This window comes from Microtus pennsylvanicus, chromosome 15, assembly GCF_037038515.1.
Source record: "Microtus pennsylvanicus isolate mMicPen1 chromosome 15, mMicPen1.hap1, whole genome shotgun sequence".
Classification (NCBI taxonomy): Eukaryota; Metazoa; Chordata; class Mammalia; order Rodentia; family Cricetidae; genus Microtus; species Microtus pennsylvanicus.
In genome coordinates, this window is record NC_134593.1 from 9,598,910 (window position 1) to 9,620,182 (window position 21,273).

General features: G+C 43.3%; 1 protein-coding gene across 1 annotated transcript in view; it reads left to right on the plus strand.

The window, feature by feature from the left end:
* Window positions 1–13,756, plus strand: part of Wdhd1 (WD repeat and HMG-box DNA binding protein 1) — a 38,847-nt gene extending 25,091 nt beyond the window's left edge. Inside the window, exons 16-25 of the mRNA XM_075949482.1 lie at window positions 2,510–2,624; window positions 3,237–3,368; window positions 7,075–7,292; window positions 7,389–7,504; window positions 7,854–7,907; window positions 9,431–9,474; window positions 9,769–9,939; window positions 10,092–10,219; window positions 11,206–11,344; window positions 12,945–13,756. Coding sequence (XP_075805597.1) covers window positions 2,510–2,624; window positions 3,237–3,368; window positions 7,075–7,292; window positions 7,389–7,504; window positions 7,854–7,907; window positions 9,431–9,474; window positions 9,769–9,939; window positions 10,092–10,219; window positions 11,206–11,344; window positions 12,945–13,136 — 1,309 coding nt within the window. The 3' untranslated portion in view covers window positions 13,137–13,756. The remainder of the gene's footprint in view (window positions 1–2,509; window positions 2,625–3,236; window positions 3,369–7,074; window positions 7,293–7,388; window positions 7,505–7,853; window positions 7,908–9,430; window positions 9,475–9,768; window positions 9,940–10,091; window positions 10,220–11,205; window positions 11,345–12,944) is intronic.
* Window positions 13,757–21,273: the final 7,517 nt, after the last annotated feature.

Here is a 21,273-nt window from a genome sequence, read left to right on the forward strand (position 1 = left end):
TGAATTTAATAGAAAACCATAAAGGTTTCAATGTTTATTTCTTTTTTTTTTTTTTTTTTTTTTTTTTTTTTTTTTTTTGGTTTTTCGAGACAGGGTTTCTCTGCGGCTTTGGAGCCTGTCCTGGAACTAGCTCTGTAGACCAGGCTGGTCTCGAACTCACAGAGATCCGCCTGCCTCTGCCTCCCAAGTGCTGGGATTAAAGGCGTGCGCCACCATCGCCCGGCTTCAATGTTTATTTCCATATTTGCCTATAATCTGCAGAATTCCATTGTTGATATATTTAGTATTATAAGCTATACTAATTAGCTGGGGATATGATTTAGTAGTAATACTTGCTTAACATGTAGGAGACACCCCGAATTTCATTTTCAGTACAGGGAAAAATGCTATTTTTTTTTTTTTAAAGAAAAATCTGGGTGTGGTGGCACAGCACTCAGGAGGCAGAAGCTGCTGGATCTCTGAGTTTGAATCAATCTGGTCTTCGAAGCAAGTTGCAGGTCTGTCAGGGTTACATAATGAGGCGCTGTGTTTTGTTGTGTTTTTGAGACTGCATTAGTTAACTTTTTAATTGGTGTTGTCCTTGGAAATTTCTTGTGTTTCCATTTCTGGACATAAAGCTATTAACAGGAGCTTATGAAACATTTGAACCCATGAGGGATTTTGCTAACCTCTCTAGTTACTAAAGTTAAGATGACTCATTTTGTTATTGAATGTTTCATCTTATTATTTGAGGCAGTGTAGACCAGGCTGGCCCAGAACTCAGAGAGCACCTGTTTTGCCTCTAAAGTACTAAGATTGAAGATGTGCTGTTCGCAACTGTAGCTGTAGCTCCAGGGGATCCAATGCAGTCTTCTAGCCTCCTGCCCAAGAGGCTAGAAGACTCCTTACACATTTGCACAAATCCACACTCGGCCATACTCGTAATTTAGAATAAAAATTTTGAATTTAGCAATGATTGTGGTTTTCTTGAAATTGAATCTCATGTAGCCCAAACTGAGCTCGGATCACCTTGTAATCATGGATAGCCTTGAACTCCTGCTTTCCGCTGCGCCGAGTGCTAGAACTGCAGGTCTGCGCCCACATTTAGGATAGTCGTACACATCTGAAACACTGAGGTGCTAAGAAGTCTGCCTTTGGGGGCTGGAGAAGTGGCTCCGCCATTGAGAGTTCTCTTACAGGGAACCTGGACTCTTGGATTTCCAGTGTTCATTCATATGGTGGCTCACAACCATCCATACTCCAGTTCCAGGGGACCCTCTTCTGAACTCCATGGACATGAAGGTGGTGTACATAATACTCATACACACAAAATAAATACAGCTTAAAAAAACAAACACTTACTCCAGGTGGTGGCTGTGCACACCTTTAATCCCAGCAATGAAAAGTTTGCTTATGAAAAATGTATTTCTACAAGCATGGTGGAGTTGGAGAATTGGGACTTCAGGGTCAGCCTGGGCTATGTGTTTGTGACTGTGGCTCAAAAACAGAAAGGAAAGAAGAAAGTGAAATTGTATTTAGTTTTGTGCATTGAGACAGGCTCTTTTCATACTTTCCTTGGTTTTATTCTGAAGAAACGGACTTTTCAGAGGTTGGATACTGCTCCTCAGTCATAGCTGCTGCTGCTTCCTCTTCCCCTCTTCTTTTTTTGAGAGCCTCGTGAGGATTTGAGACTGGCTGGCTTCAAACTCGTGGTTTTTGTGCCTCGGGCTCCCAAGTGCTGAGAGGATAACCGTGTGCCGCCGTCGTGTCTGTTCATTTACACTCATTAGAGGTGATTGTTTCCCTCTCTGTGGCTGGAGATCACTACAGACCTGAGAAGAAATCCTACAGCTTTCTTTCTGCGGTAGTCTCCTGCTGTGCTTAAGGAAACTTAACTGCCCTTGTACCAGAAAGATTCACTAAAACTTCTCAGGGCTTCGGTTTGCTCTTGGTGTTTGTGGTAAAGACGGTGTGGGTTGTTACTCTGGAAGGGCAGTGTGGTGTCAAGGTCCACGGCTCAGTCTCTGAGTCATGAGTCATGCCACCTGCCTGCCGTGTAGCCAGGTCACGCTGTCAGACTTAGGGATTTCCCCTCAGCTCTCAGACAGGATTGCTGGGAAGATGAGATGGTTTTGTTACGTAGTGCACATAGAAACATGTCACCAGTGAGTAGTGTCCATTGACTGTTAGCGGATAAAAATTAGTTTGTGTTTTTTATTTTTTGTTTTGAGATATTGTAGACAGTGTAGTTCTTGCTGTCCTGGAACTAACTCTGTAGATCAGATTGGCCTTGAACTAAACAGAGTTTCACCTGCCTCTGCCTCCTGAGTGCTGGGATTAAAGGCCCGCGCCACCTTATTTCTCCGGTGGACTTTTAGTAATAATAGGATTGTTTATAAGACATTTGAAATCTCCAGGCCTATTAGAATAGTATTACCGCTCATAGTTCCAAATTCCTGAAAAGTTTTTAGTTTAGCGGATTTTGTGATACTGTAGAACGTCTTTAAGGTGGAACTTTTTTCACTGACAGGTGCATCCCTTGTAAAGGTTCTCGGTTCCCTCCCACGCTTCCACGTCCCGCCGTGGCCATATTATCCTTTAAGCTTCCTTACTGTCAGACTGCCACAGAGAAAGGCCAAATGGAGGTATGTGGATGTCTTAATACTCTACATGTGATAGTTAATACCTGTGACAGAGGAGATTTAAGTCATCACAGTGGCCAGTGTTGAGTATTACTACACTATGATACTGCATTATAAATAATGCAGTGGGGCACTGCTTGTGATCCCACGGCCACCTGTGGTTGCTGCCACAGCTTCCAGGGCTCTCTGCTAAGGACTGGGTTATGACTGGGAGAGTAGTAGGGTCAGGTAAGCCTGCTGCACTCTGACCATAAACTCACCGGACTCTAGACCTAGCCCGTTGTTGTAAAAGACTTTTGAAACCTTGCAATTAGTCATTCGAGTTAGAAGGCAAGTCGTCTAGGAACTAGTTTTCCAAGTTCTCTGAGTACTAATATAAGAAATCACAGTCTTATACACATACACACATAGACACCTTTTTTTAAAAAAATAAAAACTAGACCATAAAGCTAAGCTATAATGCACATTGAAATTAGAGTTGTAAAATAAGTATATATACAAAGGAGTTTTTCAGAAAATATTTTAAAACCGGTATCTTAAGATGGATCTGATCCTTGAGGAGTGGGTTGAGTGTTAAGGGAATGGTAATTTGATGCACTTTGATCTGTTTTGCAGGAACAGTTTTGGCATTCGGTCCTGTTTCACAACTACCTTGATTACTTGGCTAAAAATGGTTATGAGTATGAAGAGAGCACTAAAAATCAGGCGGTAAAAGAGCAGCAAGAACTTCTGATGAAAATGCTTGCGGTGAGTAAAATATGCTGAAACAATGTTTAATTATTTTCTTAGCTTGAGATCCTTTTTTACTTTAAGGCGGGGTGTTTCTCTGTGTAGCCCTAGCAGTTCTGGAACTCACTCTGTAGACCAACCTGACCTCGAACTCACAGAGACCTGCCTGTCTCTGCCTCCTGAGTGATAGCCCTAGGTAATATTTCTTAAAGATACTTAAATAAACACTAAATTTACCATCTAGGATTCATAGATTTTATTTTTTCCCTTAAAGTTTCATCTCTCTCTTGATGGTACAGTTGAGATATTTGAAATGTTGCCCTGTAGCTAAGGCTATAGGTGGAGAGTAGGCTTTCCTGGTGCTCCACTCCAGCAGGTGCTCCGCTCCAGCAGGTGCTCCCCATGACTCGCAGTCTGAGAGCCATTGTGACTGCTGCTTGTCTGCGCCACAGCACAACCTTAGTTGTGGTCTGTTCTAGGTCTCCAGGGTTGGACAGCTTTAAGCATGTCCTTAGGCATTTGAATTTCCCAGCCTGTTGTCCTCACCACTGGCCAGGTTTGCTGTGCCTCGGGTTCTTCACTGCGTGTATTTTTGGAGCAGGGTCTCTTAAGGATTGTTGCCACCGTGGCAGGTTTGTTTGCTGGAAGGCATGTAATCCCATGTCTTTCCACTGGATGTCCATGTGTGTAATCCATGTCTTTCCACTGGATGTCCATGTGTGTAATCCCTTTCTTTCCACTGGATGTCTATGTGTGTAATCCCTTTCTTTCCACTGGATGTCTATGTGTGTAATCCCTTTCTTTCCACTGGATGTCTATGTGTGTAATCCCTTTCTTTCCACTGGATGTCTATGTGTGTAATCCCTTTCTTTCCACTGGATGTCTATGTGTGTAATCCCTTTCTTTCCACTGGATGTCCATGTGTGTAATCCCTTTCTTTCCACTGGATGTCTATGTGTGTAATCCCTTTCTTTCCACTGGATGTCTATGTGTGTAATCCCTTTCTTTCCACTGGATGTCCATGTGTGTAATCCATGTCTTTCCACTGGATGTCCATGTGTGTAATCCATGTCTTTCCACTGGATGTCCATGTGTGTAATCCCTTTCTTTCCACTGGATGTCTATGTGTGTAATCCCTTTCTTTCCACTGGATGTCTATGTGTGTAATCCCTTTCTTTCCACTGGATGTCTATGTGTGTAATCCATGTCTTTCCACTGGATGTCCATGTGTGTAATCCCTTTCTTTCCACTGGATGTCTATGTGTGTAATCCCTTTCTTTCCACTGGATGTCTATGTGTGTAATCCATGTCTTTCCACTGGATGTCTATGTGTGTAATCCATGTCTTTCCACTGGATGTCCATGTGTGTAATCCCTTTCTTTCCACTGGATGTCTATGTGTGTAATCCCTTTCTTTCCACTGGATGTCTATGTGTGTAATCCCTTTCTTTCCACTGGATGTCTATGTGTGTAATCCCTTTCTTTCCACTGGATGTCTATGTGTGTAATCCATGTCTTTCCACTGGATGTCCATGTGTGTAATCCCTTTCTTTCCACTGGATGTCTATGTGTGTAATCCCTTTCTTTCCACTGGATGTCTATGTGTGTAATCCCTTTCTTTCCACTGGATGTCTATGTGTGTAATCCATGTCTTTCCACTGGATGTCCATGTGTGTAATCCCTTTCTTTCCACTGGATGTCTATGTGTGTAATCCCTTTCTTTCCACTGGATGTCTATGTGTGTAATCCCTTTCTTTCCACTGGATGTCTATGTGTGTAATCCCTTTCTTTCCACTGGATGTCCATATGTGTAATCCCTTTCTTTCCACTGGATGTCCATGTGTGTAATCCCTTTCTTTCCACTGGATGTCTATGTGTGTAATCCCTTTCTTTCCACTGGATGTCTATGTGTGTAATCCCTTTCTTTCCACTGGATGTCTATGTGTGTAATCCCTTTCTTTCCACTGGATGTCCATGTGTGTAATCCCTTTCTTTCCACTGGATGTCCATGTGTGTAATCCCTTTCTTTCCACTGGATGTCTATGTGTGTAATCCCTTTCTTTCCACTGGATGTCCATGTGTGTAATCCCTTTCTTTCCACTGGATGTCTATGTGTGTAATCCCATGTCTTTCCACTGGATGTCTATGTGTGTAATCCATGTCTTTCCACTGGATGTGCACTGCTGACCTTTGAGGGAGAACTGCACTGCCCTCTGAGTCAGAGTTCCGCCTTGACCAGAAGTACTGCTCTAGGCTTACATACCAGCACTCTTGGGGAGGCTCAGGTGAATATGTAGAAATTCATGCTCATAGGTCAGGGGTTTAAATCGCAAAATGCTCCTGTACCGTGAGTTCCAAGACTTCTAGTGTCCTTCAGAGTATCAGGAGCTCATTTTGAGCTTGGGTTGTCATGTGCTGAATTTTCAGAATTCAAACCAAAAAGAAGAACTAGTATTTTCTAAGATATATTACATGAATGTTGTTCTTCCTCTTTGTCTTCCTTTTTAATGTTTATTTTTATTTTTTGCGAACGAGTACTTGTCTGCATGTGTGCATGTGTACCACCGTGTGAGTGCCTGGTGATCATAAAGGCCGGAGGAGGAGGAGGAGGAGGAGGAGGAGGAGGAGGAGGAGGAGGAGGAGGAGGAGGAGGAGGAGGAGGAACATTTGTTTAAGAGCAGCAAGTGTTCCTTGAAAGAACTGGAATTGACACAGGATACCCCAAGACCAAGTTCTCATCACCTAGGAGATTTATTTGCCCCAGAGGGTCAAAGGGCAAGGAATAAGAGACAAAGACAGGAGACAGAGGTTGAGGGAGAGGGGAAGGTATATTTGTCCTGGTGGGACAAAGGACCACCTCTGGATGGAAGGAGACAGTTGTGGCTCATAGTCAAATGTAAGTTTATCAGTGGAAAAAGGGAAGCTCTGTGTTAGGGTGAGTTGGTTTATTTTAATTGAGCGTGTTAATTAGGGTAGCCAAAAGGTGGGCTTTTGATTGCTAACCTTCAATACATTTTGATTGCTGTACCTTGGTAGTTAGGCTCAGAAAGAGGAAGTGGCAAAATAAGGGGCTAGACCTTGGTGACTAGCTTCAGAAATATAATCTGTGGTTTAGTGAGGAGGAGGAAAGGGCAAGGCCTGACAGCTGTGTTTGCCATGCGCAGGCCTTTATTCGTAACCACTGAGCCACCCCCCATTTGTATAACAGGCATAAGAACCGCACATGTTAATTTAGAGGTTGCATGGCTGTTTCTGGTGGCTGAAGATCGTAGACATGAAATCTTAAGGATGCCTACTTCTCCCATCCAAATTCACGTGGAAGCATCTGTTAGCCAGTTCTGAGCAAAGTAATAACCGGTCTTTGTTTTAATTCGCTCTTTAAAATTCTCTGCCCTATTGGGATTGATGGTGCTGGAAAAACTTAGGAGAACTACATTTGAATTTTGAAGGACAGCTGCCATCCAGTATAGCTAACACCTGAAATGTGTCGTGTCTCGGTGGATCTAAGCTGCTGTGGTAAATGCACTATTTTATTCATTTACGCCACTGAGAAATGCTGTGGGCGTCAGGCCAGCCCACCATGAATACAAGACGCTTTTCAGTTTTGTGGACGTGAGGCAGTGAGGCAGTGCACCCAGAAGACGTTCTGTTTGCCAGTCCCGCCAGCTTTTTGTTTTCCTAAGTTCTACTTAACCATGATTTGATTGTGTGATTCTCCCCATTAGCTTTCTTGTAAACTGGAACGAGAATTTCGCTGTGTGGAACTGGCCAGTCTAATGACTCAAAATGCTGTGAACTTAGCCATTAAGTATGCTTCTCGCTCTCGGAAATTAATATTGGCTCAAAAACTTAGTGAGCTCGCTGCAGAGAAGGCAGCTGAGTTGGCAGAAACCCAGACAGAAGAAGAGAAAGAAGAGGATTTCAGAAAGAAACTGAATGCTGGGTAAAAGAGCAACAGCTATTTGGTTTTTCTTTTACTGTCCTGGATATGAATTGGTCTTATGTTTGTCGCTTATGGAATCATTCTATTACTCTTCAGTTACAGTCATACCACTACAGAATGGAGTCAGCCACGGGTCAGAAATCAAGTCGAAGAAGACACTGAAGAAAGAGAAGAGACTGTTCCAGAAGAAAGGCCGGAGCCACACAACCACGGTGAGACATGTTTTCAAGTAGTGAAAGCTAAGGGGGCTCAGCAGGTGATGGCGCTTGCCGTGCCGTGCTGGCCACCTGAGTGCCACCTCCAGAGCACACCAAAAGGTAGATAGAGCTGCCTGTAGAAAGTTGTCCTCTGACCTCTATGTGCAGAGTGCTTTCCACAACAACAATAAGTTAAATAAATAAATAAAAGATGAAAGGCATCGTGAACATTGGCTTTTCCATGGTTGACTGAGGTAAATTAAATGTCCATGTTTTTTCAAGGTATCTCTGCTGTCTAGGTGTTGAATATCAAGGATGACTTCATTTTCCTCACTGACATTGTATTGTTTATTTTAATTAATAGGACAGAACTTACTCCAAAGTGCAAATTCACCTGATATTCCAGCTCTTAAATCAGGTGAGAAATCTGTGTAAACTTGGAGCATATAACAATGGTTGTAATCCAGTCAGAAGAGGCTAGGTACCAGAGAACGTTCTCATGGAACGCTGACGGCAGACACTAAGGATTTTTGTGGGTGGCAGCAGGGGCAGAGGAAACTACTTCTGAAGACTGCAGAAAAAGGATATAGGAGGTAAAAAGAACAGTTCAGTAGGGCCTTGCAGGGATAGGCAGCAGGCAAATGTTAACGATTTTCTAGATGGTGTTAAAAATCTCGGTCATCATTGTACGGTCCCTGGGAGACGGTAGCTCTAAGCAGAACAGAACCATCGCACACGATACTGAGGTGGGGCGGACATAAGACTGCTAGGGCAGCCGAGTGAGACTGAATAGTTTGGCTTGGGCAAGCGGTGGTGGTAGAAAGAAAAGCTAGCGTAGTTGAGGTGTTTCTAAAGTGAAGAACAGTATAGCATCAGAAACACTGGAGAAGCAAACAGGTTTATAGGGGAAGCTGGTGTGTTAACATTAGCTAAGTAGCTCACAGGGTTAGGTGTTTGCTTCAAAGACTCTTGGAATAAATCTGAAACCACTGGCAAAAGTAGAGCAGTGTATACCTCAGACATAGGTGAGCACACATTAGGGAGTTTGTAAAGCAAGAAGAACCAGGAGCCTCAGTTGAGCGACTTTCCAGCCTTTAAGCATCAAGTACAGGAGAGGAGAGGAAGCACTGAGAGGGAGACCACTGGTCCAGAGAGAAAGGGCCAGGTCTGGGATGGAATGGTCTAAAAAGTCAATGGGAACAAATACTGAAGGGAGAACCCAGTATATAGAAAGCATTGAGAGGTCAAATAAAGGCAGGCAGTAGCCACCACATTTGATCACATAGAAATGGGTTGGGGCTTTAGCTGTCGTGTAGGAGGGCTGGACCTTACACCGCTGTGTGGAGGATGTATGGGCAAGGAGGCGATGTTAGTGATGTCAGCGGGGTTGTAAGAGAAGATGGTAGTTGGAAGTTTAAAGAGTTTGTTTTGTTCTTGAGAGAGGCAGATGAAGGGGTAAATGTCAGAAGATGGGGAAAGAGGCATCAGTAGGTTGTTCCTTGGTAGGTGGGCGTGGGTGTCCACATTCAAGGGATTACTAACCTAAGCGCCATGTTACATGGTCACAGTGTGTCTCACAGCAGCAAATTGGGATAGTTCCCATCTAATGTTATTTTGTCTTGGAAGAAGGAAAGAGATCTGTGTTTGTTAGTTAGTTTAAAGTTCCATGGGGACCAGGTAAGGCAGCACACACCTTCAATACTAGCACTAGAGAGACAGAGACAGGAGATTGCTGTAAGTTTGAGGCCAGTCACTCAGACTTAGAGAGACTCTTGCCTTTAAAAAAACAAAAGAAAAAAAGAAAAGAAAAGGAGTTACACAGTACCTTTGTTTTCATATAATACAGATTAAAATATTCTGTTTAGTATTGTAAAAGTCAGAAGTTATCTTTAAAAAAAAAACAAAAACCAAACACTATTGAGAGTTTTCTTCTTATAATAGGTGCAGTTTTCTCTAGCAGCCAAGGACGGGTAAACCCCTTCAAGGTAACCAATGATGTTTTCTGTTTGAATAATATCATTAAAAGGTATTTCCAAATGACCTCCTTAGGCTCTGGGGGATTAAAGGCCTATCACTGCAGTCGCTTGCTTCTAGGTGTTCACCCCCAGTGCTGAGTGCTCATGATTTTGACAGCTGCTCCCTGTTTGTCTTTAGGGTGTGGTATTTGAGACAATATGCTTCAGTCTCAATCTGGGTTTACTCCATGAATTCATTTCCAAAAATCATACTACAATGGGGTTATTTTCTTTTTCAACTACAGTATGCTCTTTTCTCTTCAGGTGCTAGTCAATTCCAAAGAGCCAGCTGTATCAGTGAATTCAACACGTTCAACTAATATTTTAGACAATATGAACAAATCATCCAGGAAGCCCATCCCTCTCAATCGAGCAGCAAATAATGAAAAATCTCCAGTTATAAAGCCTCTTGTGCCCAAGCCAAAGTCTAAGCAGGTACTGCTTTGGTGGCCCTGTGCACTCTGGGGTAGAGGCCTGTGGTTTGTCTCTGCATGGCTAGGGAATGTGTTCCGTTCTGGGTTAGCCCCACAGTCTTCTTGAATGTTGGTGTGTGTGTCCCTAGACTCACACATCTGTTTGTTTCATAGGCATCTGCAGCTTCCTATTTCCAGAAAAGAGCTTCACAGGGCGATAAGACTGAGGAAGTAAAAGAAAATCCTAAAAATTCATCATCTGAAACTCCAGCTGCGTGCTCTCAAAACTCTGAAAACCAAAGGTCAGTGTACAGAGGAGCGTGAAGATGCCAGGCCCCAGCCGGGTGTGGTGGCACATCCCTTAATCCCAGCGCTTGGGAGGCCAGGGCACGCAGACCTCTGTGAGTTCAAGGCCAGGCAGGTCTACAAAGCAAGTTCTAGGACAGCCAGAGCTACTTTGTTTCAACATTAATTAATTAAAAATAAAAATTTTAGTTTTAATTCTCTTTGTCATTCAGGCTAATTATTTAGTGAGAAACAATGGAGCTAACAGATGGACTAAATACGGGGGTTCTGCTGTCAGAGTGCTTAACTATGGGGTCTCGGGTCCTACTCTTATTCTGTGATCTCTCTGAGCCTCAGTTGCCTGGTTTATCAGTTGGGATACTAATTATTTCTGAATCATAGGGTTTTGCTTTAAAGCAATGCACATAAAGCATTTAGGATGCATGACAGCAAGTGCTCAGAAACTTAAATATTTTCATTAAACCTTCTGATGACATAAACCATTTAAGTATACAAAAAGTGTAATAGAATTCAGTTAAATTTACAAGTGTGCTTTGTCAGTGTTTTCCCTAAAGATGGTACAGGAAGAACCCAGGTCAGTGGTGAGCGGGTGTGGAGATGGGAAGGGCTGAGAAGTCAGCAGGGTTTCAGATCGCTGCTTTGCTGAGTAACAAGCCCATGAATGACAGCTGGAGGAATTCTCAGGCCACGCGGCCTCAGCTCAGAGAGGTTGGAAACCTTGAACCTATAAACACACAAGAACTGAAAATGCAGAGTTTGTGTTTCTGCACTGACAGATGACTTGACCATGCAAAGGCTTCTCCACTAATGATCCTGCAGTGCCTAGGCTGTTGAAAGAAATATGGATATTATTTACTAGTATAGTGTGTCTCCCTTACTTTATGTGAGTCGTGAGTGGCTGGTTAGTTACTAGTTTCAAAGAGCATGTGACACTTTAAATAGTATATTTCGTGTAATTTTTTTCATATAATTATTACTTTAGGCCAAAGACCGGGTTCCAAATGTGGCTGGAAGAAAACAGAAGTCATATTTTGTGTGACAACCCTGACTTTTCAGATGAAGCAGACATAATAAAAGAGGGAATGATTCGATTTAGAGTATTGTCTGCTGAAGAGAGGAAGGTAAGGGCTGTTGTGTTGAGATGAGAGCTCGGTGGACTTCCCAGGTTTGAAAGCTTCTTAGGAAAATGCCGTCTCGGTGAAGAAGAAATTAGATGTGGGTGAATTTTGACAAACGGACTTGTTGTTACTGAGTATCCATGGATAATTTTAGAAGTTACCTCTGTAAATGTGTGTCCTTAGCTAGGGACCTACTCTCCCCAAAAGATGCTTTAGTTATGAACTGAAAGCAAAAGGATTAGTAAGCAAAAATGAATTTTATTTAAACTTTAAACTACTTTCAAGTCCATTAAAGTAGAAAAATTGTAATGCTATCTGCTCACATGAGAATATTTCCTTTTGCTGGAAAATCTTGGTGCTTCGGTCCAGCTTTCCCACAAAAATTAGGCTGGAATGTGGGTGGTGTGCCAATTAAACCTCAGGCTTTACTTCCTTGGGAGGCAGTGTGTAGTGTAGGCACCCCCGTGTAGACACTGGCTACTGAGTGGGTTTGTGAGTGACGGCGTTTCTAGCTGCATTTACAACCTTCTTAGCATTGCTGTTTTCCTGTACAAATTGACATGAATGAATTTATTATAAAAGAGAAAGAGACTTGACAAAATTTGTGATTGTGTATTTGTTGTTTTTTAATTTGGGGAGTTTTGTATTTCTGTGTATAGAATGTAGGGCTTCGTGAATGTTAGGTAAGCACTCGTCCACGGAACTACATTTTCATCCCATGATAGTGGCTTTGGGCATTATTTGATTTTGTGACAGGGCTGCTCTGTAGCCCTGACTGCCCTGGAACTCACTGTATAAGTAAGACCAGCCTCACATTCTGGGCAGTCTTTCTGCTTCTGTTGCCCTCATCCCCCATGTACTGAGTTTACATTGTTGAACCTAGTTGCTGATTACATTTTGTTTTAATTTTTTTTTAAAAAGTACATGTATGTGTATTTGCCTGTATGTATATGTGTGTATATATATGTATATATATATATGTATGTATATGTGTACACACACACACACATATATATATGTTTGTCCTTAGTGCCCAAGGAAAATACATTTTTCTTTGGTCCCCAGCCCTCAAGTATATATGGTTGTTGTTTGTTGAGCCAGTATCTAATTAATTATCCTAGACTCCCTTGAGTTCCTGACAGTCCTGTCTCAGCAGCCTCCCAAGTGTCCAGAATTACAAGTGTCTAGCACCACACCTATGTGGACATTACCTCAGTGAGTTGTGATTTGGACCCTGATGATTAGATAGGCTGAGCCTTTTTATGTGCCTGTTGGCCATTTCTGTGTATCTTGAGAATATTTGTGTAGAATCTATTGTGTATTTTTAACCTGACTGTTTGGAGTTTTGCTATTGAGTTTTCAAAGTTGCTAAAATATTATGGATACACAACCCTTATTCAGATGGTTAGTTTGCAAATATTTTCTCCCAGAGAATAAGAAATTTAAATCTGTCAACAATTAGAACCTTTAATGATAAACTTAAAAATTCAGTGCTAATTACTGTTCTGTATACAAGAATATTGCTCATGGAAGTAACTAGACCATTTTCATTCTATTTTTTCCTTCGTGCATAAAAATCTCTTCACCCAAATGTTTTACAAAGGCATGGACCAACAAGGCCAAGGGAGAGCTTGCCAGTGATGGAGCTGAAGCGAAGAAGCGAAAACGTGAGATCTGCGAGGCAGAAAACCTGGAGGAAGCAGCCAAGGAGAATCTGGATCTGTCTAAAAAGCAAAAAGCGTTAGATCTTTCTGCCAACCAGAAACTGTCAGCTTTTGCATTCAAGCAGGAATAAGGAATGGAAGAGTCAGGAAATACTCAAGCTTGGCTCTGGCTTTTGGTGGACCCTGGACTTGTTTTAGTCTTCAGGGAACGTGTTATTATCCTGTGTGTCTAGAGACAGTGCAGTGGGCGGGGGTTCAGCTTGGAGGTGGAGTGCTTGCCTAGCAGGCACAAAGCCCTGGGTTCTATTCTTAGTGCTGCAAAAACCAAACGGTAAGAGCGTAAGAGCTGTCTGTGTAGATCACTTGCCTTCCCCAGACAGAATTGTCATGATTGCAGTTACTGCCGGGGATGCCATCATGTCCCCGGGCAAGCCATTTTTACTGTTTCTTTAAAAATCATTAAAAGTCTCCATCTTAAGACCTCTGTGCATTACAGAACCTTCTAGGGTTTCCTTCCTCCATTATGTTTCGTAGTAGAAATGCCATGGTCATCAGCTTCCCAAGTGAGTTATTATGGATTACTTTCTTGTCAGCCTTACCTCGGGACTGTGGCTTTTAATATGGGCCCCAAAAGTGTAAATTTGTAAATGAGGTATGTTAATTTGTGTGCCTGGGAACTTTTTTAATGTATGGCTTTCTGTTGTTTGTACAGCCTGGGTCTTTTAAATAAATAAAACCTTCTCATTTGCACAGTGGTGTTTACATCGTCTTTCCGTGTCCCACCTTCTGCCACAGCATTTGCTCGGCTGAGAAAGGCCGAAGGCTTTACTCAGAGATTGTGGCTGTGTAAGCATCCGTGCTGCTGGGTGCTGCCTCCTTATCAGCAGCAGCAGGGCTCTGCTGAGTCTTTGGAAGCTCGATAAGGTGGTAGAGAAAAGGGAAGTGTCTAACTGCTCTTTTAAACAGGCAGTTTATTCTGTACATTTGGGGTGGTGCGTGCATGTGTTTGATGTGTGAGTGCAGGTTAAGGTGTCGTACCTTAGGTATCAGTCCTAGCCTCGGCTTTGCGTGAATTCTGCAATGGCCCCGTGAGCTGCTGGGGATTCTCCTATCTCTAGCTCTCATCTCACTAGAAGCCCTGGGACTGCAGTGTGTGCTGTGCTCAGCTGCACGTGGGTTCCGGGGACCTCAGCCGTCTCCTCGGTCCCTCACTTTGTCTGTTCTAAGCAGAGATTAGCAGGAACCAAAACACACAGCTAGAGTGTGAGTGTAGATCATAAGGTGAGGAGACTCACCGTCGGGGTAGTTTATAGGTGGAAAGGATCAAATAGATTGAAAATTCAGATGTACAGGAGCCAAAGGATAGTTCTTATCCCACAGTGACCAAGGTTAGGAAGGACACACTGCGGCTCAAGGACATGGGACATGATAAAGATTATGACCCAAAGCAACTTGGGGCACAAGGGTTTATTTGGTTTTACACCTTATAGGAGACCATGAAGGGAAGATGATGAAGAAACTCAAGGCAGGAGCCTAGAGGCAGGAACTGAAACAGACCATTAAACTTACCTGCTTACCCCCCATGACTTCAGCGTGTTTTCTTATGCCACCCAGGACTCTCTGCCCACAGTGGCTTGGTCCCGCTCACATCAGTCACATCATCAGAAAATACTACCCAGACTTGCTTACAGACCAATTTGAAGGGCACCTTTTCAATCGAGATTCCTTTTTGCAGGTGATCTAACTTGTGTCGAGTTGACAAGAAACTAAAGAGGACACATACCCTGGGTAGAGGCACTCCCGTGCTGAGCCGTGAGACCTACCCCGCTTTCATGTGGGAATGTCAGTGGCCCAGGCTTGTGAGGGTATTGTCAGGGAACTGTACCTGCTGTAATGGTAAGACAGCAAAAACGAGCCAGGTCACACCTGGAGGACTGGAGCTCATTGAGAGAACTACAGTTTACATGGCCTCATGGAGTGAATGCTGAGCCGTATGGCCAAGCATGGTGGTGCATGCCTTTAACCTCAGCACTGCAGAGCCTGGGGAATCTGTGTATGAAGCCATTCAGGGCTATATAGCAAGACCCTATTTCAAAAAATCTCAGGGTTGCATAGTAAGCTCTTGTCTCAACAAACAAAATAGAGGAAAAAAAGAAAAAAAATCAAATCCAAAGTATGTTGCTTTCCCATCTTCTGCCTCTCCCTTCCCCACACAAACTTTGCGGACAACTCGATCTCAAACATAATTGGGAGTATCTCTTCTTTTTTAAAAATTGTTTTTAGCCGGGCGGTGGTGGCACACGCCTTTAATCCCAGCACTCGGGAGGCAGAGGCAGGCGGATCTCTGTGAGTTCGAGACCAGCCTGGTCTACAAGAGCTAGTTCCAGGACAGGATCCAAAACCACAGAGAAACCCTGTCTTGAAAAACAAAAACAAACAACAAAAAAAATTGTTTCTATTTTATGTACATTTGTGTTTTGCCTGTTTTGTCTGTACGAGGGTGTTGGATCCCTGGGACTGAGTTACAGATAGCTGTGAGCTGCCATGTGGGTGCTGGGAATCGAACCCTGGTCCTCTTGAAGAGCAGTAGTGTTGTAGTGCTCTTAACCACTGAGCCATCTCTCTAGCTCCAGGGGGATTTATTCTTTGATATATGATCCTGTAGTAAGAAACTAACTGGCCTCACAGTATTTAGTATAAACTCATGTTCCATATAGGAAATGACAAAAACAAGTAGTCATTTTGAAACAACACAAGCCTGAAATTCAACGTGTGTCATTGCCACAAAAGGCAGAAGGTGTGGCTGATCTATTTTTTTCCTTAATCTTTGATGATAGTCTACAGAGAGAGAACATAGACAGAAAGTAGACAACAGTATAAAACATCCAGAAAAACCAATACTTTAGAAAAATCCCTGGTGAAAATGACGAAAAATAGAAAAGGAGAAATACAAATAAAAAATCTATGAGTGAAAAAGGAAATTATTAGCGATAAATGGTACAGATATGGGACCGGTGATGCTCAATTCATGTGTCAACTTGGCAAGGCTACAAGTGGTATTCAAACGCCAATCTGTGTTGTTCATGGAGCACGTTTAAAGCCAATAATTAAGAGACTGTATAAGGGAGAATGTTCTAGAAAATGGGAGGGGCTGGCTGGGTCACCAAGGACACCATCTCATGCCCACTATCTCGAGCCTGCTCTACTGGAAGAGCTGCCCTTGGACTCAGGTTTAGACCTGGGCTGCAACTCCTTTGCATAGAACCAGTTCTTCCTTACAATAGACCCATTCCCATCTCTATCTTAAACTGAAAGATGTACCATTACCAACCTTTCAGTGTCTGAAAGGTGATTTCAGAGCTAGGGTTTTTTTGTTTGTTAAACAAGCTTTCTTACTTTAATGGATTTAAATCTATTATCTGCCTATATTGAAAGTGGTTGAAAGGCAGACTGTTTTTACAGTAGTTGAAAGAACTTTCTTCCCAATTAGAAAATGACAGCTGGATGGTGGTAGCCTTTAATTCCAGCAGAGGCAGGTGCATCTGTGAGTTCGAGATCAGCCTGGTCTACAGAGCTAATTCCATGACAGTCAGGGCTGTCACCCTTTAATCCCAGCAGAGGCAGGTGCATCTGTGAGTTCGAGATCAGCCTGGTCTACAGAGCTTATTCCATGATAGGGCTATTACACAGAGAAACCTGCTTTGGAAAAAATAAAATGACCAAAGGATATGTGCCTTGTCCTGGGTTCAATCCCCAACACCACATAGAACCAGGTGTGGTACACACCTGTAATCCCAGCCCTTTTGAGGTAGAAACAGATCAAAAACAAGCAAATAAACAGAACGATACAGAACCCTACTAAGTGAGCTTGCTGTGTAACTTAGCATCTTCTGAACTTACCCCAGAGAAATTAATTTTAATTTATAAATTCTGATAGTCCAAAACCTATAATCTACTCATGCTTTTTGATACTAGTCATCTGAGTGAAGGTACCTCAGTTGTGGATTGCCTACCCCATATTGATTGGCCTGTGGGCATGTCGGTGGAATCTTGTTGTAGTAGTAGGGTCCAGCTCACTGTCTGCAGTGCCATTCCGAGGCAGAAGGGTCTTGGCTATCATCTTAGTTGCTTTTCTGTTGCTGTAACGAGACACTGTGACCAAAGCAACTTCATAGAGGAAACAATGTATCGGGGGCTAACAGTTTCAGAGGGCTAGAGTCTCTGACCGCCATGCCAGGGAGCATGGCAGCAAGCAGACAGGCATGGTGCTAGGGCAGAGGTTGAGAGCTCACACCTTAATCTGTAAACAGTGCAGAGAGCTAACTGGGAGTCTTGAAAGTTCAAAGCCCAGCCCCAGTGTCACACCTCCTCCAGCAAAGCCACACCTCCTAATCCTTCCCAAACAGTTGCACCAACCGGAGACCAAATATTCAAACATATGAGCCAATGGGGGCCATTCTCGTTCAAACCACAGTGATGTAAGAAAGTAGCTGGGCAAACCAGAGAAGAAGAAACCAGTAAACAGTTTTTCTCCATATTCTCTGCTTCAGCTCCTGCCTCCAGGTTTCTTCCTTGAGTTCCTCACTTGACTCCCTTGATGGCAGACAGTAACTTGTAAGCCACTCAGAGCCTTTCCTCCACCAAGTTGCTTTTAGCCAGCGTTTGATCACAGCAGCAGAAAGCACACTCAGGCACTAGGCAAACATCCCTCAGTGGGTGATTATTTAAACATGATGGTGTTTGCATGCAAGAGGATACCGTGCAACTAACTACAACAAACTCTGTACTATCAATGCCTTGTATAACCACAAGAATATTATACTGTGTGACAATCCCAGTCTCAAAGAATATATGCAATATAACAATCCAAAATAACCCAGGATTCTTTTTTTTCCCCAACCATGTACTTTATTTTATCTTGTCCCTATAACCTGTAATGCTACCAGATGAGTGGCTTCTTTTTACATAATAGGAGACCAAGGCCCAGAAATAGCAGCTAGCTGGATCAATCCCAGTGTCCTGTCTCTAGCTCAGTGTTCTTTAGCCACAGGCAGCTGTGACAGGGTTCTCAGCATGTGACTGATGGAGACCAGGTCATCCTGGCTCAAGAGGGCTGTGGTAGAGAGTGTCTGGGACCCCAAGCCTGTCAATGCTGAGACACTTAACCCAGGATTCTTAGAGAGATGGCTCAGTAGTGAAGAACACTTAAAGCTCTTTCAGAGGTCCTGAGTTCAGTTCCCAGGGTTCATGTAGGGTGGCTCACAACTTTCTGTACTGCCTGTAACTCCGCATACCATCTTCTGGACTCTGTGGGTACCTGTACATGCCTGTCTTATGTTTGCATGGACACAAACACACAAATAAAAACAACACAGGCACAAAAAAACCTAAAATGGTTAAAGAGTAAGGATGAGAAGGAAGATGGGGTGAAGGAGCAACAAGGGGGACCCTGTGATGACGCTGGATTCGTTTTTACTGAGTAGCATTGACAAAGCCACTTAGATTTATTTTGCTTGCGGTTTCAAAGGGCTCAATTCAAACTTTCTTTTCCCCATGTGGGGGCAGAATATCAGTAATGATGAACAGAGATGAACAGCAGAGAGAGGACCATAGGATTAGCTACGACCCTAAGGTCAAGTCTCTAGTGGCCCTTGTCTTCCACTAGGCCTCACCTAAAAAAACATTACAAAATAGGGGCTGGAGAGATGGCTCAGCAGTTTAGAGCTTCTTGCAGAGGACCCTAATTGGGTTTCCAGCACCCATATGATGGGTTACAACTGTCTGTAATTTCAAAGGATGGGATACCTCTTCTTACCTTTGGGGACATGAGGCACACATATGATGTGTGTGCATACATGCAGGCAAAACATTCATACCTGTAAATCTAAAAACACTTTTTGAAAATTACAGAATAGTACCCCCAGCTGGGGACCCCATTTTCCATCCCCACTGAAACCATAGCAGTAGTAGAGTGGGGTTCTTTTGATTAGGAGGGTGGCTGCAAGAGGCTGCACATGTAGAACTGCACACAGACACACCCTGCACAGACACAAAGGAGTCTATGCTGGTAAAATGGGGGTTCGATGGTTTGTAGCAGGTACTTTTTTGGTTTTGATATTGTGCTATAGCTGTTCAAGATTAATGCTGAGGAAGCCTGGTAGGGAGAGAATCGTTGGGAATGTCCTACATCCAATGATAAGAAGCCCTAATGTGGCTCTTTTAGCCTAGGGAAGGAAAGTTAGATTCTTTGTTTGTTTTTGTTTTTTTGAGACAGGGTTTCTCTGTAGCTTTGGAGCCTCTCCTGGAACTCGCTCTATAGACCAGGCTGGCCTCAAACTCACAGAGATCTGCCTGTCTCTGTCTCCCGAGTGCTGGGATTAAAGGCATGCAACACCATCGCCTGACTGAAAGTTAGATTCTTAAAAAAAAAAAAAAAAGAAGTTATGCCTTTAATCCCAGCACTTGGGAGGCAGAGGCCAGTGGATCTCTGTGAGTTCCAGATCAGCCTGGTCTACAGAGCTAGTTCCAGAACATCCAGTGCTGTTACAAAGGGAAACCCTGTTTCAAAAAACCAACCAACCAAACAAACAAAAACATTTTAAATTTAATTTTAATTTTTTATATTTATTTTATATGCATGAGTGTTTTGCCTGTTTGCATATGTGTGCACCACTTACATGTTTTTTGTCAGAAGAGGGCTTTGGAATGGCTGTAAACTGCATGTAGGTGCTGGGAATTGAACCCAGGTTCTCTGCAAGAGCAACAAGTGCTCTTAACTGCTGAATCATCTCTCCAGCCCCTACATTTATTCACTCTGTCACTCACTCATTCTCACGTTTGTGTGTATGTGTTTATATGTGGCTTGGAACGTGTTTAGGAAAGACACAACTTCTAGGAATTGGTTCTCTCCTTACCACCATATGGATTCCTTCCAGGGATCCAACTCAGGCCATCGAGCTTGGCAGCAGGCACCTTTATCCACTGAACCATTTTGCCAACTGAAAGAGAAGTAATTTTGATTTCACTTCCTTCACTGATTTTTTTTTTAATCCCCAGAATTACAGCAGTCATCTGAGTGAGAGAGTGGAGACACTGGCAACAGTCTGAGGATGATGATGGACAAATTTGCTAAGAGCTCAAAGCCTGAGTGCCCAAGCCACTCTTACAGCACTGTGTCCAGGGTACATGGTTCAAGCATTGACACTCGGCACTGGAGAGCAGGAGACTTGCTGCATGCCCCAGCCTCCCACAAACGGAATCAGATCTCTCCAGCAGCGAGGCAGATTTCCTGGGATTCTCATGTGCATCTAGCTATGAGAATCATTGATTTAAGCTGATTTTAATGAGTATCCAGTTTATAGCAGGGAAAAAGATTACCTGGGATAGCATCTTACTGAGGACATTTATTTTAAGAGAGAGAGAACATTGGGCCTTTGAGAATCGGAAAGATCAGAACCAGCTCATTTCCCCATTGGCTTTGGTTCAGCCATCTGTGGAACTTTCATAACATTGACATTAATTTCCACAATTCTTGGATGGCTGACTGGGACAAATGTACAGCAAAGTTGCAACGCTAAAATTAGAACCAGCCAAAATAACACAGAGACACAGTTTGGTCCTCTGCCTTGCTGGAGCTTCTCATTTGCCTTGTGAGTGGTAGTGTTTCTAGCAGGATGCTGGCAGCGGCCTCTGTCCTTTCCAAATGCTGGGCAACCAACCAAACCACCAAGAGATGCTGGCGTGAGGACCATTAGCTTCCGAAACATCTGTCATGGTTTTTCACATCTGCGCTTAGAGGATCATTGCAAACAACAGAGAAACAAGCAGACTTGGCCAGGTGGTGCTGGCGCACGCCTTAAATCCCAGCATCAGGAGGCAGAGGCAGGTAAGTTTGAGGCTAGCCTGCTCTACAGAGTGAGTTTCAGGCCAGCCAGAGATACACAGAGAAACCCTGTCCCCAAAACCAACCAACCAAGCAGCCAACAAACAACCATAAGAACTGTTTGTCATTCCAGTGTTTCCGATTTGACTGAAAACGCGAATCTCTTGCTGAGTTGCTGCCCAGTCACAACTTTTCCTTCGGCCCCTCTAGAGGCCCCATCAAGCAATTGGAAACAAATAAAAACTTACAAGGAAACCTACGTAATTAATAAAGAAGTGTAAAAGCAGGGAGGAGTGGGAAGATAGCCTTGTCTGGAATTCAATAAACTTAGGGAGACAAACAAGCAAACCAGAGCCAGTGAGCAAGGCCTCTTGACGCTAGCAGTC